Source organism: Pelmatolapia mariae, linkage group LG8, assembly GCF_036321145.2.
Source record: "Pelmatolapia mariae isolate MD_Pm_ZW linkage group LG8, Pm_UMD_F_2, whole genome shotgun sequence".
In the NCBI taxonomy this organism is placed as follows: Eukaryota; Metazoa; Chordata; class Actinopteri; order Cichliformes; family Cichlidae; genus Pelmatolapia; species Pelmatolapia mariae.
In genome coordinates this window covers 19,318,519-19,336,011 of record NC_086234.1, presented here as the reverse complement: position 1 = coordinate 19,336,011, position 17,493 = coordinate 19,318,519, and the positions used below count along the sequence as shown (strand labels likewise).

Genomic DNA, 17,493 nt, shown 5'->3' with positions numbered 1-17,493 from the left:
TTTTCAAGTATTGACAAGTAGATGCAGTGTCAGGGAAGAGGCACAGAATCTTCATGGGCCTATTTGCAAAGTGTACAGGGGTTTTTTTTGTTTTTTTTAACAGGACATAGAATACTGTGCAAAGCTTATTTCTTTATATTTTGTTAGATTTTTTCTGTTCAGTTTAGCTCTCTAAAGGTCTTTCAAAGTTTTTCTTGCAGCTAGCGTCTTATTATTAACTTGTTTTAAACTTATTTTCAGTCCAGTTTTGTTTGTCTGTTAAGCCTAAAACAATAAATCGACAGCAGAATGTCATGTCCGTAAGACATGAGGGGAAAAAATCCAGCCAACCTGACACAGGATCTAAGAAGCACCTACTGTTCACTGAAGCCTCAACAGAAATGGACAAAGGTGGAAGGGTGGCTGTCAGACAGCTACTCTTCAAGAAGCCAGTCTGGAGAACTATTCCTGAACACTACTTGAAGAAATGACAAGAAAGCAGACTTAAAGAGTTCAGACTGTGCTGAAGAGTAAAGGTGGTCACACAAAATATTGATTTTCAAGCTTAGACTCTGTTTTTGCCTTTTACTCTGCATTTCCATGTTTGCATATTTCAATATCCTGACAAAATATAATAAAATGAGTAAATTTTTTTGTTCATACATATGCAAGTAACCGAAAAACAGTGTCCATATATACAAAGTGGCTGAAAAGCATTTATGTCTTTGTGTTGTATTTGGGTGCATTTGTATAGGAAATGAAGTCATCACAGCTAGGCTAGATATTGACTTTGTTTCCTTCCTCTGTGTTTGTGTCCTATATTAAGACTCAAACACATGTTCCTGTCATACTGCACTCAAAGAAGTAACAGCCGGTCATTTCCGACTTCACTTTTGCCCGATTGTGATACGCACAACACGGCTATATTAATAGTCTGTGAAAGATGCGGGTAAAATTAATCACCCGCACACTTACTGAGTTAGTCACAAGAACCAGATGATAAGCAAATATAAAATGTATGTAGAGAACATAACCCAGTAGTCTGGTATGTGTTTGCTACTGTGATTACAAGGAGAGTGCAAAAGAAAAGTTATTCAGTTCAGTGGCTTCACTGATTATGGGCCTTGACGTGCACAAACATGTCTTAGCTACAAACATTCCTGAGATGTTACTCAAAAGGTCTTCCAGCTATCTGTTTGACTTTGAGGGATTCACATCTCTCCGAAGTGATCTGCCCATACTGGCAAAGTTGAACAGTAACCTCTGAGTTACTTGCTAGAGTTGAAAAAAGGATTTACAAACAGCTTCTGTACATTTGAATAAAACATTAATCTGCCTTCATATTGTATGACATGGCTTTCCTGACTGATAACTACCAACCAACATCACACACAAGTAATGTAAAGAAACAGAGGTGATAAAGTAACACTTTTAATTATTAAAAAAGGTGAATAATACTGGCAACACAAACAGGGACCGTTACATTTAAAACCTCTTTAGCCCAAGCCTTAGATCAGGCCAATCCTTCAGTCCTGTGAACAGAGTTTAGTCTTTTTGCGAGTCTCTCTGTAATATTTGTGGCTCAGGATAATAGCTGGATAACTTCTCTGGCTCTGTGTGCCCTCTGCTGGACGACTGTGTCTTCTGGTGCTTTTCCAGATTCCTCCACCAGGGATAAGGCCTTCTGCACGGTTGTGTCCTTCCCACTTCCACGAAGCCCCTCCAGGTACTGAAGCAGCACCGAAAACGTGTCGTCTGGAATCTGAGAAGAACCTACTTTAATCTTGTTGATTCTCTGTATACATATTATAGAGACTCTTGGCTACAGGGTGACAAATCATTACGATACTAGTGACACTAATGCGGAGCAGTCAGTGTCTCCTGTCAGTGTTCTCTTCAGACAGATTCAAAAATCGGGGTGGTGCAAAGATAACATGAATTACATGAAAATGTTTGTAAACATTTCAACTTTTTATAGCTTTTACTTATTCTCTTCTGCTTAAAAATGACAAATAGTTTTGGATTGAGAATAGAGATTAAGTGTTATTTAATAACAGAAAGAGGAAGAAAGAGCTTAGCGGTTGACCAGTCTAAAGCAAAGCTGAGAAAACCCCCTGTCACCCCCATCATTCAGGAAGAATGCTGGGTAATTTTACCTTTTCAGAATCAAAGAGGTGCTGCAGTAACCACGTCTGCCTCGTCTTCTGGAACTTCCACTGTGAACGGTTTTCAGCCCAGCTGCAAAGACAAAAACCGCTGTGGGCTGCAGGGTAACTATTGCAGAAAGTACATACTTCCACCCCCATGATTCACTACAACAACACCTTATCAAATGCTAGATTTATGAATCATTTCTGAGAAAGTCTTCCCGTGTATGTTATGTTAAGAGAATCCAGTGATCGAACTATTTATCTGCTGTGCTGGAAAGATTTTGGTACGGTTTAAATTTCATCTCATGGATCAAGTACCTATATTTGACTCCTGTTGCTTCAGTTTGTACTAATAGCCAGAATTGAAACCATTCCAACTTAAACGAGGCACACGACAGGGTCGCCCCCTTAGCCCGTTGGTATTCGACCTAGCTATTGTCACGTCTCTGGTTATAAATTAAATCTGTCCAAGAGTGAACTTTGTCTGTTAAATGAAGAAGTATTTCAAATAGATTTGTCTGGTTTCCCTTTTAAAGTGGTCAAAGAGCAGTGTACCTATTTGGGTATTACAATTATAAGAAAGTATAATCAACTTCTCAAAGCCAACTTTTTTACGCTATTGAAGAATGTCAAACAAGGCCTTCAACAGTGGTCACCCCTGAACACAACTCTAGTCGGTCGAATTAATTCGATTATAAAATGAATATTCCTCCTAAGTTTTTATACTTATTTCAGTCTTTACCAGTCTTTATCCCTAAGTCCTTCTTTTTACAAACCTAAATTCTATAATTTCCTCCAACATTTGGAAGGGTAAACGACCTCGAGTAGCTAAGGTGCATTTACAGAAACCTAACCTTGAAGGGGGTCTGGCACTCCCCAACTTTCGCTTTTACTATTGGACTGCCAATATTTGCTCCCTGACCTACTAGTTAAAATCATGGCCAGCCAAGCGGGCCCTACCACTTGGCTGGCAATGGAGTTAGACTCAACTCAGGGTATTTCTCTTGCCTCCTTTCTCAGTTCTTCTCTCCCTTTATCCATTGACAACTTCAATGGACAATGGACTTCACATATAATCCGATAATTCAGCACTCCCTCAGGCTGTGGGCTCAGTTCAGGAGACATTTAAATCTTAAAAATGTTGCACTTCAAAGCCCCATCTTATCAAATCACCTATTCCTCCCTCCCACTTTGGACAATTTGTTTCAGGTCTGGTTTCGAGCAGGTATTATTTACTTTAAAGATCTCTTTATACACAATAGCTGTCAGCAAAATACACTCTTCCCAAAACTCACTTTTTTAGATATTTACAACTCAGACATTTTTTGCAATCCCACCTCTCAAATTTTCCAGAAGCTCCAGATGCTAACTTACTGGACGAGCTCCTTAGTTTGCAACTCTCAGGCAAAGGTATAATCTCTCGCATCTATAACAAACTGTGCAGTGTAACTTCAGCTCCATTTGAAGGCCTCAAACACACATGGGAGAAGGAGTTAGGTATATCTCTGTCAGATGACGTTTGGGATTCAGTCCTCTGGTAAATTCCACATCACTCTGTGCCCGCCCCTCCCTATTACAATTCAAAGTAGTTCATAGGGCCCACTTATCTAAATCCAAATTAGCTAAGATTTATCCTAGCTTAGACCCTCGCTGTAACAGGTGCAGGTCTGATGATGCCAATCTTACCCACATGTTTTGGACCTGCCCTGCCTTGGCAAATTTTTGGGAGGAGGTTTTCTGCACCGTGAACAAGGCTGACGGCCTGAAACTGGCTCTCAACCCTCTACTTGCTCTCTTTGGTACAGTGGGTAAGGATGATAAGTATATCACCGGGGTAAAACATCGGGTGCTGTCCTTTGGTTCCCTCCTGGCTAGACGTGCCATTTTGACGAGGTGGAAGGCTGCTGCCCCGCCCACCCATGTTCAGCGGCTTGCTGATCTCATGTCGTGTCTCAGTCTTGAAAAGATCTACTGCTCCAGGCAGAATAAAAACTTCTCTGACCTTCAATTTAAGGATCTTCCTGCTGACTATCACATTTGCTTATTCCATAGAGGTCAGACGACCTACCGTTCTGTATGTTTTACTGTGTTAATGGGAACGTGAAGCTCAGTTGTGTTGCAGCTAACTTCTGTGTGGTTTGCAAGGAAAGGTTTTGTTGGTATCAATTGCCCCTCTTTTTTGTTAACTGTATTCATAATTGTTTAATAAAAATATTTTGAGTAAAAAAGAGGATCCAGTGATCTAGTGGTGAGCTTTTACAACATAAAAAAAAGAATAATTATACGATATCCTGGGTTTTAATTCATAAATCAGCTGCTACACATCCCATAATGCATTTTGATTGCATCCTGGTAATCCTTTGGACCCTATTCTTACCACTTGAGGTAGTCTAAGGCCTGCTGTTGTGCACTGGGTCCAGATGGTTTTGTTTGCTCCAAAGTCACTCCCTCCGCTTTGAGCCTTTTCTTCTCCTCCTTTTTCCGAATCTTCTTCAGCTTCCTCTCCAGGACCCTCTTCTCCTCAGGACTCAAGTCCTCGAGCCCCTCTGCCTCAGCTGTCCCCTCAGGACAGCTGGGTGGATCAAGAACCTGTCACAACAAAGCAAACACACGTCCCCAAATAAGTTGCGAAAAGGAAATCATTTGATCACAAACTGCTCCTTATGCATATGCCAATTTTAACTCCGCTAAATGCAAACTAAATGTGACATTTTGCTCTGCTTTTGCAGACAGATGAGTCAAAAGTCAAAAGCAGTTTTCAGGTTTAGATCACTTCCTCTTGCTCTGCAGCTCTGGGCGACGTTTCCTGTGCCTACAGTATTACGAGTTCACCATAGCACGCTTTTTTTGTGCAGTACCCAGACAGTTTCAGCAGTGCGTTTGCAGACCATACAGACCCCTGTACATGCACTTGCATGGTTTAAAAATAGCCAACAAAAAAAAAGACAATGAAACAATTCAGCTTCACAGAACTGCTGAAGAAGTTTTTAAATAATAATCATTTGAAAAACATTTCCTTGTTATAGGATGTAAACACAGCACAACTTAAAGACTTCTATGCCAGGGGAAGTTTAACAAGGGACACACTATGCTCTCCGATTTAGCCGACCTCTGGTGGTGATGAAAAGAAGAAAAAAAAAAAAGGGAGGGGAAGAAGAGATTTTGGTCACATGGCCAAAAAGTCATTCTGAAAGTATGCTGCCTGGGCATTGCCCACAGAAATAGAAAACCCTTTTGTACGGTGAGCACTTGTGTCCATGCGAACAGCATCGTTTTCGGAGCTTTGACTCAGGCGGTAGCAGCGTCGGGCCGGTGGATACAAAACAGACGAGCGGGTGACGGAAGCAAAAATGGTAAGTGGAAACATGTGTTTCTACTGAACGGGCAGGTCCTCAAAGGGAAGCAAACAAAGACTCACAGAAAATACTCACAGAAAACAAAACTACAACTTTTTACTTGATACGTCTTCATATACGGTGTATTTTTAAAGTTCTTTGCATACAGTTAAGATTTTAGCTTAACTTTGAGTTAATTTAGGAAGGAACTGTGTGTTGTAATTTCTGTGTTCCTGTGGAAAGTCTTCATAGTGATTCATGCACGTATATTCAAGTGTTTTCAAATCACTGGACTTCTGTTTTTGAGGAAATCTTCTGATTCTCATCAGTGGCTGTTTTTTGCTTTGATTTTCAGTCTGATTACAGCACAGGCTCGCCTACCACTCCGACGAGCCCCAGACCTCAATTTTCCATCTCTTCTGCCATCACAGAGAGCAGCGTCAACACCACAGAGAGCAGCGTCAACATCACAGAGAGCAGCGTCAACATCACAGAGAGCAGCGTCAAGACCACGAAAAACTTTGATTTAAGCGAGATTGCAGCCAATGACTTAATCAGCAATGCAAACTACGTCTACAGTTTGCTTGCTACCTTCGGTCTCTTAGCAGGCTGCTTCCTGCTTTACAGTTTCATTCAGACTTATCGCGCCCACAAGAGGCTGGCTTGGCTCGGCTGCCTCCTCTGGGTGTTTTGTGGCTTCCAGCTGCTGCTCCTGCTCCTCTCTTTGCACACGGTGGCCCACAGACCTGACTACCTAAACACCACAGCTTTAGGCTGTGCCACACTCTCCTTTACCATCAACATAGCCTCTCTGTGTGGCCTGCTGGTCTTAGTGCTCATGGCATCCGTCGTCACCTTTGATCCTCCATCCAATCACCTGCTGAGAAAGTCTCGCGTCTGTGCGGCACTAGTGGGCATCACTTCTGTACTCATTTCTCTGGTGCTGGCTGGCATTCGTGGACCCAGAGGAGATTTGCAGAAAGAGGGCAACTGTCTGATGGATCCCACCACAGATGGTGTTTCATACGCAGTTGCTAGGCTGTGTTTGGTCTTCCTGATTCCCTACATCCTCCAACTGGGACTTCTGATAGGTGGCTGCGTCCGCCAGAGGGAGTCGAATGGACGTTTCCTCTCCGGATCTGAGGAAGGCCCTGTGTTCCTGGCAGTCACCGGTTTTACGCTCATCTGCCAGCTCTTCTACAGCGTGGCGCTGCTTAGAGGGGCTCTGATTAATAGTGAGGGACAGCTGACGTTCCACCAGAAAGCATTTTTGAGTGTGTCTGAGTTTGTGCTGTTCTCAGGGAGCAGCGTGAGCCTGCTGCTCGTCCTGTTCATGCACAGGCCGTGTCGGGAAAGCCTCTGTGGAGTGATCAGGCGGCTGCGGGACTGCTGCCGACGTCCAGGGCCACAGCCTAACAGGAACATCATAGCTCCGCACATTGAGATCACAGACACTCTGGAGGACATCGAGTCTTAAGAAATGTGTCTGTTTGCTAGGACAGAGCTCTTCCCATGCATCAGATTTAATGTCTTACCTGTTATGGACCACCTTACTATCTATCCAGTCACTGAAAGCTTGCAGAACTCTCATCAAATGCATTTTTTTTAACATTTCATTTACAAAGTGTACAAAAAGAGGAGAAAAAAATTCTTTATATCTTGTTACTGTGCATCATCTTGCCATGTTATGTCAATTCGAAGGATTTATTTCTTTAATCAGGGAATTAAAAGGAGTTATTAGTACATGAGATTCTGTATGAATTTTTAACCTGTTCCCGGGCAAATATCTTTTCTTGGAAACTGTTTGCATAAGCCTGATTTACACAGAAGTCCATTAAAACAAATGCTTGGAAAAACCTCTGCAGCTCCCTGAATGCCACATAGGAAAAATTAAGTCTAGGAAGACCAAAGTCAGAGTCTATATTTATGCCAACAGTGTCAACGAGTCCTCATGTAATTATGCTTGAAAAAAAAAAAAGTGTTAGTGAATCAGATGAACACTTTTCAAGAAATTCATGGGCACCAGTTCTAGGAATAAGTGATCTGCGTGGATAAGGTTTTGCATCGGTGGCAACACGGAGCGACACAAACCCAGGAACCAGGAAAGTGAATGCAGGAGCAGGGTTGCATAAGAAGCTGGTCTTAACTACTGTCACAGTAGTGATTGCTGAAATCGGGGCTCTTATGAATGCTACTTACAGTTTTAAAATCACATATAAAGTGATAAAAGATTCAGACACCACCCTACAAACCAGAACAAAGCACAGTTTGTTTTCCTGCACAAACCGTCTTTCTGGGGTTTTCAAGTAATGTGAAACCAGGAGAGACTAAGTGAAATTATGCATGTCTGCATGTCCACCTTGTTTAGTGTAAATGTGCTGTCCAGAGACAGATCGACTCCCATATTTACATATTTTAACATTACACAATCATGACCGTGTTTGCGTGCTTTCATGCCAGTGTTGACAAGATGACCTCATGTCTCAAATTGATATAATCATATAAGCAATAAAATTATACCCACACACAGATATAAATAGGGGATGTTCAAATTGCCAAGTGACAGTACTGCCAATAAAAAGTAGTAAAGGTTTAATTTTGAAAACACTTTTACATATTTGGCTCAAAAGCTGCGATATGAAGACGCGCCTGCATTGTGTGTTTGTGTTTCTTGTTGCAAGTGGTGGGTGGCTGTAAACATTTCTCCGAATTCATACTGAAACCACTTTTTACTGTCAGCATTAACGGAGAGGGAGGACAATACAGACTGAGCGCGGACCGAGAAATCACAGGTGAGTCCAAGCTCTTTTATATGACGCCTTAATTTGTTTATCACCAGTTTAGCTTTCCTTATAGTTTCCAAGTATCTCCTCAGCATGTTATGGCTTACCTGTTTGATATTAAAGCAATTATAACTAACATACATCAAATCCTACAGCCTGGAGGTGCTTCTGGTTGGGAGTTTAAATCTGTAGACGCTCGTAAGCATCTGTAAGATCTGATAAGTTAGATGAAGGATCTCGGAAAGTATTCTTTTTGACTGTATGACTATATTCAAAGCGGCTGCACGACAAACAGATACACGTCCACTTAAAAGTCGCATCACTAATGAATTTTTATGGGATATCTCTTCAAGGGTACGGTCAACTAGACAGTATGACTGCTCGTTTCAGCTCTGCTAACATGATAAGTTAGCTTTGCTCATCTTACATGAAGGAACGTAATGCGTCACTGCAGTACCTCTGCGTCTGTTTCCATTAAAAACTAATCAGTGATTAACGGTTTAATTAATCATTCTTTGTCATTTGTTAAAGGCAAGAAAATTCTGTGATGCTCCCAACGTTTGGGCAATAACTAGAGCTGAAGTAAAACACAGTGAACTATCACATAGTTTTGTAATTTGTCATATTATAATGATGATTCAGGAAGCTGCTAAAGAAGGCTGCCTGCTAGACAGCACGACCTGCCCGCCACAGCGAGCAACAATCTGTGTCACCTCTTAGAAGCAAGCCAGTGACAGCCAGTCACATTTCACTCAGTTTTATTCGGTTCAGTTCATAACAGCAATCCTCTCAGTGCACGTAACTTTCTTTTGAGCAAGCCCTTGGCAACAGTGGGGGGGGAAAACGGGGAATTAATGTATTTATTGATGTTATGTACAGAATTATTACCTCCTGGATGTCTACTTTTCGACGCCCAGTCCCCAATCGGTTGTGGCAGATGGCTGCCCCTCCTTTAGTCTTGAGGCTTCTTCCTGTAAAAGGAAGTTTTTCCTTCTCCCTGTTCCCAAGGGCTTGCTCACACGGGTCGTCTGATTGTTGGGGTTTGCTCTCTAATATTGTAGAGTCTTTACCTTACAAAATAAAGCTCCTTGAGCTGACTGTTCTTTGATTTTGTGCTATATAAATGCAACTGTATTGATGTGAATTGAAATTAATTGATGTTTTAAGAAAGTGAAAACAGGCTGTTGACTTCATTTCACTTCTTCTTTCTGTCTAGGGGAAACAGTGGCATCAGCACCTCGCTCTATCCAAAAGCTACCGCTCACACAAAGAGGGAACTGATGGTACCGCAGGCTCCTCAGCAACTACTTAGTCTTCAAAACTCTAGGAACTATGGCAACCTAGTGTTTGGATACTGCTAACAACAGCTAAAGACAAAAGGGGAACATGAACATGACCATGCATGTGGACTACAAAGTCATTGCTGACAATAACTTCAGTGCACATCCAAATGACACACAGGCAGTCGTCTCCAATTGTCTGGAGGCAGCTTCAGATAATTATTATTTTATCAGCCTCATCCTCTCCAGCCTCTACACCATAGTCCTGTTTCCTGTCGGTCTCGTTGGGAATATCCTTATTATAGTGGTCAACCTTAACCACAGGGGCCGCATGACACCTCCAGATCGCTACTTCGTGAATTTGGCCATGGCTGACCTCTTTCTGGTAGCTGACTCTCTGATTGAGGTGTTTAATCTTAAGAAGGGCTACTACGACAAGGCCGGCCTCTGCACTTTCATGAACCTCTTCCAACAGGCCAACATGTACAGCAGCGTCTTCTTTCTGACCTGGATGAGCCTCGACCGCTTTGTTGCACTGACCAATTCCATTGGTCGCAGCATACCACGCGCACGCCTCAGCTGCTGCCTCATCTGGACGTCTTCGTCCCTGCTAACCTTGCTGCCTTTCGCTGTAGCTCAAGTGCAACACGCCGGAGAGCTCCATTTCTGCTTCGCCAACGTGACTCAGATTCAGTGGCTGGAGGTGATGCTGGGATTCTTGCTACCCTTCTGCATCCTGGGGGTGTGCTACTGGAGGATAGCACGGGTGCTCAAGTGCAGCCACTGGGAGCTAAACAGCACCCTGCAGAGGCCTCGCAGGCAGAAAGCCCTGCGACTCATCTCAGCCGCTGTGGTCGTCTTCTTCCTCTGCTGGCTGCCAGAGAACATGTTTATAAGTGTGCACCTCGTGAGGGGCGACACGAACGGGGGCACGCTGTGGCAGGATTACCCCTTGACGGGTCACGCCGTCAGGCTGGCGGCTTTCTCCAACAGCTGCCTGAATCCTCTCATCTACAGCTTCCTCGGGGAGGCCTTTAGGAAAAAGCTGAGGCTTTTTCTCCAGGATAAAAGCCGATGGTCCAAGCTGAACAGGACCCCCTCGGGAAAACCCATCAACGAACCAGGAGCAAAGGACGACAGTACGAGCAACTCATCACATTCAAACTGTGACATCCCCTTGCCAACTGATGTACCCCCCTTGAATAAACTGTAAATACATAAATACTAGGGGTGCAACGATACACAAAATTCACGGTTCGGTTCGGTTCGATACTTTGGTGTCACGGTTCGATATTTTTTCGATACAAAAAATGTTCATGCTCTTTTAATTTGTCATTTATTAAAATTATAAATATATATTTTAACACAAAAGTACAGTTTTTAAATTTAATGTTGCTGAAACGACAAAGTAATAAAAAAATAAATATCTGATGGAGAAATCCCTCATCTTTGGAAAAGAGAGTTTATTACAGAGAAATGGCTCTTTCCAAAATAAAAGCTATACTATACGCTTCTTGTGGGGTATATTCTCAGCAGCATATTAAACATATCAGGTCCCCATAAGGAGAATCATGTGCTAACGGCTGACTAAATGACTCGGGTAAAGTTTGTAGCATGCGTGCTTGTTGTTTTTGTCTGCTTCCACTTGTCTTTGCACTAGGATGATGTCGGAGTAAATGTGCAGTCATATTCATTGTGTTCCCACTAGTGCTGTCAGCGTTAATCTGAAATGACGTTAACGCCACAACACGGCAAATCTCCGTTAACGAGCTACCGCGGATCGCCCCGTGCGTGGGGCTGGACGGCGTCAACACGTTAACGAGCAAACTGCACTAACGCAGTAGTTCCCACCCATGTAATTGAGCATTGCGTGGCACATCCGACATACTGTTTTACTTTTGTCCATGACGAGCTTACCTTCAGGGTCATACTTCACATGAAGACCAAAATAGTTCCAAAGGCCAGATCTGAGTGAGGGTGGGGGAGGTTCAATTTGCTTTGTTGCAACAAGTTTAGCTTCTGTCTTGCTAGCTTGCCCTGAGCTCGACAGTGCAGCCTAGGCGGAGTAGTCGAACGCAGATCCACTGAGCGCTCAACACAGACAGCATCGTCAGAAGAAAAGTTGATAAAATAAATTAAAAATTTTGTATTGTTCATACACATGCGTACCGAACCGAAAGCACTGTATGAACGGTTCAATATCGTTGCACCCCTAATAAATACATGTTCTCACCAATCACACATGAAAAACACCTGTGCTGTGGGGTAAAAGCGCCATTCAGTGCTAAATATCAAAGCAAGGATCCTAACTTATGTACAGATCTGACCGTTTTTAATGTAAAATTGAGACACATCAGTGTTATTTAAATGAATCATGCAAGCATAAAAGTCTCTCTGGACTGAATGACAGCATGTCTCGGTGCCAAAAATGTAAACTTATTAACTGTCAATTCATTAGCTGTGTTATTACATGTTTGCCACGCTGCTCTATGCTTTACCATGATTATGTCACAAAAAAAGATTTTTTCACGGTAAAACACTGTAAACTAGCTGACAACCTACAAAGAGCCAAATAAAGTCTTTAAGTCACATTTTCAGCAGTGAACATTCTCACCTCTGCTTGCTCTGCGGCTTGGTTCACTTGTTGCTTTTTACTCTTCTTGTTCTTTTTCCGTTTTTTATCATCTGTTGTGTTTGTTAGCTGAGACATGTGAGCAGGAGCCTCCTGCTTTAAAAAACAAAGTGTTAATGATACTGTGACTGATTTCAGGTAGTGCTGTAAAATACCATTTTCTGTGCTACTCACATCTGCATCCATCTTTTTCCTCTTCGTATTTACTTCAGTGTCCATTATTTCTGTACTGTCATCAGATGGACCCAGATCCTTCCTCTTATGAGGTTTTGATTTCAACGATTTGTCCTTGGCCATGAGATAAATTACTCCTGCAAACCAACACAAGCGTGTATATTACTGAAGACCAGCACACACGTTTACTGAATGAAGTACACGGACGGACAAGGCTTAAGGTCAAAAGAAACAAATTATAAATTTTATGGCATAACAACAAACAGCAGGTATAAGGGCTAAACACTACTTTGACCACGTTGCTTTTACTAAAAACCTTAAACCAACCTGAGCTGCGTTGCGTGCAAACTCTGGAAAGCACACAGGCGCGTGGAAAGTCAACCAGGAAGCGGTGCCGCTCAAGTGAAGCATGATTGGACGATTAGCTACCCGTGTTTTGTGATTGGTCGGTGGGTGTAACACGTTTAAAAACTCGAAGAACAAACTACTGAAAGAAAACTCAAAATATTAAATGAAGTGGGAATCTGAAGACTATTTAAAATCAAAAAATAATAAATAAATACATAAACAAAAGCCACAATAAAACAAACAAATTAATTCACTAATAAAAAAGAAAGAATATTATAAATAAGACAATACGCTGTAGCTCAAAAGTACTTAAAATGCTCAAAAATAAAATAAAATGCAGACTAGTGGTACGGTGTAAAATCGAAGTAATTATACTTTCAAGCCTAAATGTGCCATTATCTTTAGGTATGGTCATACTACTATTAATAATAATAACAGAATAATAAATTATTCTGTGGGTTAGAGACAGTCGGTCATAACCAGCGTCTCTCGCTGTTTCTGGCCGGAGAGAATTGAAGGTTGCACAATGGTGTGTTACATGACCTGACTGAAAAGGTTTTGCTGGGCAAAGCTTCAGTTTCGTAGTGTTGAGTAAGATGACCGGTTGTCCATCATGTCTACAGCAGCAGTCTTTGCCCGTCTGACACGAGTGGCTTTGAGTCGAGGCACATTTATTCATAGCGGTGCAGCGACCGTGAGGTGAGTGTCAGTATGTGTTTCCCCGGCTCATGGAAAGCATGTATTCAATGTGTAATGGCGGTTCAATGACAGTTTAGTATCTTTAATTGTTGGTCAGCTTCTTAAGTGGTTTATTAAGGGGGAAAAAAGAAAGCTGACCCAGCGGTGTTGGTTAGATGTTACCACATTTACAGTTATAGAAAATGAAACATTACAGGTTTTTTTTTCTTAATTTTTCCTAGAAGACACACCTTGGTCCTTCGACGTTAATCTAGTTACTAGGCTTTGGATGGCTATCAGGAGTTTTCCTTTCATGAGGACGTATGACTAACTAAAGTACAGTCACCGTCCGTGTGTTGCCGTTGTGTCAGAGGTTAGATTTATCATTTTCAATAGAGCAGCTTCAGGAATTGTCTCTAGGTGGCATCATCACTGTGTTTTGAGCAACAATTTACAGATGGACACACTCCTCAAGTTTTTTTTTAATTCAAAGGTAAAATGTTTTATACATAAACTCATTTTTTGCATTGGAATAATTCCGAAATTTTATTTTCTACTGCTTTTTTTATTTATTTATTATGTAAGGAGCTATCTACCTCTGGAACTTATGATCATCTGTATGGTTGATCTTGAACATCAGTTTCTATAAAACATCTATTGCATATTATGTGCGTTTATGGATATTTGACCTCTGGAAATGGATCATAAATCCAGTGTATAAGTGAAAATGATGATCACATTAATATTTTTAGTGCCCATTAAGGACTATAATCTCCAGCTGTGGATGTTTCAGCTTCTTAAAAACAAAACAACAGTTTTAAAAAAGTGTTTTCAGTTTCATAAATATATTTCACTTCTAATCTTAAGCAAAAGTCCACAAGTATTAATATCCAAGTAAATATTGTAGTATACTATCTAAGGTGAAGTAGTGTTTAAGTGCACCAAGTGTACTTTCAAACCACTAAGTCTTTCAACCTAAACTAATTTCTTTCTTCTCTGTTTTTCTTGCTGGAAGACTTCAGAGTGTCCGGTCTCTAGCTCTGAGCTCTCAGCTGTCGTGCAAGTCCAAACAATCTGCTGATGATGAGGAGGTGAAGAGCGAGCCCATTAAGTTCTCAACCAGCAAAGCCAGCCACAGGACCTGGAGAGTCGACCGCTCAATGGGGAGCCAGTACGAGCGTCCTTTGTGGAAAGTTGTGCCCATCAGCCTGTTTGCCACCGCCTTCCTGTTGTGGTGCACTTTCAGGGATGAGACGGACATTGACGCAGCTCTGGAGAAGCAGCTGCATGAGCATGTACCCAGCGTGCTTTCAAATGAAGAGGATACAGCTAAAAAATAAAGGCGCTTATTGGAATATGCGGACATGTGTTGCATCAGGTTGTATTTATTGTGAATTGTACTGTGTGGACCTGGAACAAAATCAATGCTATGTGTGGAAATAAGGCCGTCCACTGATACATGAATGTCACAAATATTCCAATAACTACAGGTTATTAGTTCAAACCTGGACTAAGATGCCTCAGTTCAACTCATTCAACCTGGAGTCTAGTTTAACTCCTGGTTTTCGTCAGGGTCTGGTTTACTCTACAGCTGTTGTAGGCTTTTCCATTTCACATTTCTCTGCAGACTGTATCCAGTTTCAAAATACTGTTCACTTTGGGCTTTATTTACTTGTGATGCTTGATGCAGGTTATTACATGATGCTGTACGTCTTGAGTTTAAGAGCTAACATTAATTGGGAAATACTCCTTTTTAAGCAGTTTTAGCCAGTCATGGCTTAAAATGTCAATAAACTTGAACAGGCATTTGCCACTCTGTTCTGAATCACTGTTTCAAAGTGCACATGATCACTTGATGAACATCCAACTTGTTAAATCAAAGTTATAGTGCAAAGAAGCCCTGGCATTGAACCAATGGGTCCCCCTACTTTGTACTTGTACCCGAGGTTGACTGCAGTAAACTCAAGTCAGGGTGAGGTAGCGGAAAGTTTATTTACAGCACAATGAGAAATCCTATGACATGCACACACAGGATTAAAAAGATACAGACCCTAAAATACATTTGCAGACCTGAGGAAGGAAGTGAGATATTCTGCTTTAGGATTTACAGATATGAAGCACTACTCTAGTGAACAGGACAGCTGAAGGAAGTGTGTGAAATGGAAGTACAAAAACATGCCTCAAACTACAAATCACATAAGGTGGCACACATGCTGGTAAATAGTTCAAGATTTACAAAACAAACCCCAGTCAGTCCCCCACCCACCCCCAACCCAATAAAAAGATAAAAATCCAAAAGCATTTATGCTCTCTCTCCTCTAATTCGCCTGGCCAGCTGAATGTCCTTGGGCATGATGGTGACCCTCTTTGCGTGAATGGCGCACAGGTTGGTGTCCTCAAACAGGCCGACCAAGTAGGCCTCGCTGGCTTCCTATAGGGAAGACAAAAGAAAACATTACATACTAGAACAAATTAGCAAGAACATGTTATTCATATTTTCATGAACAGGCGCATTTTCTGACCTGGAGAGCACCAATGGCTGCACTCTGGAAACGCAGATCCGTCTTGAAGTCTTGAGCGATTTCCCTGACCAGACGCTGGAAAGGCAGCTTCCTGATGAGCAGCTCAGTGGACTTCTGGTACCGACGGATCTCACGCAGAGCAACAGTACCGGGCCTATGAAACGAGCCATATTCTGAATTAGTGCCCAGAAACAAAACCATTGTAGCAACTACACAGTTTTAGAAAACAAAAGTAAAGTTAGTTTCCACAGCCAGTGTAACGACTTATGCCTATACCAACAATACAGAGGCATGATTGTTGTACCTGTATCTGTGGGGTTTCTTCACTCCACCAGTAGATGGCGCGCTTTTCCTGGCTGCTTTGGTGGCCAGCTGCTTCCTAGGCGCCTTTCCTCCTGTGGATTTACGAGCGGTCTGCTTTGTACGAGCCATTTCTCACCTGTAAGTCTGAAAAATATATAAACGTGGACATTTAAACAAAGTGAATTATGAAAAACTTCACAAAAACTCGTTATTTACGTTAACGAATCACTGAACGAGAGCATATTCCCTTTATGCGGCTCTACCCTATGACACATGACTCACGTCGTTTTTTTTTGTTTTTTTTTTTTAAAAGGTGGCGAAACAACCTTCCTACCTTTCACTTCTGTTTATATTGAAAAGAAACTACCATAAAGGGTGCCAACTCCTCATTCATCGGTGGTGATACCATTATCAATGACGACAAGTTACAGTTACCACTTTTATGGTTTTATTCAAATATCGTACACAAACCTCTAAGCACCGCCACCATTAAGCTACAGGAGACACACACGTTTCTTTGCTTGCCTGTCGAGCATTTTTTAAAGCTAGCATGGACGGTTGCAAAATGGCGCCAGCTAGTTACCGCGAACATTTACACTAAAATTAACCAATTAATGTCACCAAAAACAACTTGGCATTCAGTCGTATAAGTGAACATTAACATTAGTTTATAATTATGTAGTCATACCTTAAGAGCAGTCAAATCGGCTAAATGTAAGCCATCAGCTAGCTCTTAGCTATAGAGCGCGCCGTTTTGTTGTCAGTCTTTCGATTAACGATAGTCCCACCGCTTTTCAAAGCTTCTCATCAACACCAAAATTCAAATAGATAATATATCCAATTCACATACTGATGATTTTAAATAAAACCAATAAACAAACATAACAGCCATACCTCGGATTACTCTCGTTGCTCGGGGAAATTCAATGCGTCCTCCTTGTTAGTCACCTCTCTATGTTGCCCTGAGGGCTGAGGAGGTGGTATTTATAGATTACGCGGAGCAGCGCTCAAAGCCCGCCCCTGAACGTATCTAATTGGTCCAAACCGAAATCCCTAACGGAATATGATTAGTTCAGGAAAAAGGAGGCTCTCTGCCTCTGCGCGTGAAGTTAGAGCGGACCGTCTTTATTTTAAAAAGAAGCATGTCTTTAGGTTGATTTTAATTATTCACCCACAGCTTTTCTCTCTTATTCCACACAGTTATACATATAATTTTGTCTGTGTAATCATAGAACCTGGGAATTCCTTTCTGAAAACATGGTGGTCACTGACCGCCCCCGTCTTTTAACTAATTAAGACAAGCGGGAAC

The 17,493-nt window shown here is 41.8% G+C and overlaps 5 protein-coding genes across 6 annotated transcripts; 3 read left to right on the top strand and 2 right to left on the bottom strand.

Annotated features, from left to right (window-relative positions):
* Positions 1 to 759: 759 nt before the first annotated feature.
* LOC134632674 (uncharacterized protein C7orf50 homolog) lies at positions 760 to 12,721 on the bottom strand. 2 transcript variants are annotated; one of them, XM_063481407.1, is made up of 6 exons: positions 12,661 to 12,721; positions 12,334 to 12,470; positions 12,142 to 12,255; positions 4,507 to 4,718; positions 2,136 to 2,217; positions 760 to 1,741 (listed from the first exon to the last, which is right to left on the bottom strand). In XM_063481407.1, exons 2-6 carry the CDS (start codon positions 12,454 to 12,456, stop codon positions 1,562 to 1,564), a joined length of 711 nt encoding a protein of 236 aa, XP_063337477.1. In that variant the 5' UTR covers positions 12,457 to 12,470; positions 12,661 to 12,721; the 3' UTR covers positions 760 to 1,561. The 2 variants fall into 2 exon arrangements, with proteins under 2 accessions (XP_063337477.1, XP_063337478.1); XM_063481408.1 differs by having other exon boundaries at positions 12,142 to 12,252.
* On the top strand, positions 5,317 to 7,130 carry LOC134633333 (uncharacterized). Its single transcript, XM_063482206.1, has 2 exons — positions 5,317 to 5,482; positions 5,820 to 7,130. The coding sequence occupies exons 1-2, from the start codon at positions 5,480 to 5,482 to the stop codon at positions 6,939 to 6,941; spliced, it is 1,125 nt and encodes a 374-aa protein (XP_063338276.1). The 5' UTR covers positions 5,317 to 5,479; the 3' UTR covers positions 6,942 to 7,130.
* On the top strand, positions 9,634 to 10,740 carry LOC134633395 (G-protein coupled estrogen receptor 1-like). The gene has a single exon (XM_063482250.1). The coding sequence runs from the start codon at positions 9,634 to 9,636 to the stop codon at positions 10,738 to 10,740; it is 1,107 nt and encodes a 368-aa protein (XP_063338320.1).
* A 472-nt stretch (positions 12,722 to 13,193) lies between the features above and the next one.
* On the top strand, positions 13,194 to 15,604 carry LOC134632670 (ubiquinol-cytochrome-c reductase complex assembly factor 4). Its single transcript, XM_063481405.1, has 2 exons — positions 13,194 to 13,380; positions 14,375 to 15,604. Exons 1-2 carry the CDS (start codon positions 13,295 to 13,297, stop codon positions 14,697 to 14,699), a joined length of 411 nt encoding a protein of 136 aa, XP_063337475.1. The 5' UTR covers positions 13,194 to 13,294; the 3' UTR covers positions 14,700 to 15,604.
* Positions 15,333 to 17,173, bottom strand: h3f3d (H3 histone, family 3D). Its single transcript, XM_063481404.1, has 4 exons — positions 17,079 to 17,173; positions 16,186 to 16,328; positions 15,882 to 16,035; positions 15,333 to 15,790 (listed from the first exon to the last, which is right to left on the bottom strand). The coding sequence occupies exons 2-4, from the start codon at positions 16,311 to 16,313 to the stop codon at positions 15,662 to 15,664; spliced, it is 411 nt and encodes a 136-aa protein (XP_063337474.1). The 5' UTR covers positions 16,314 to 16,328; positions 17,079 to 17,173; the 3' UTR covers positions 15,333 to 15,661.
* Between the last annotated feature and the right edge of the window lie 320 nt (positions 17,174 to 17,493).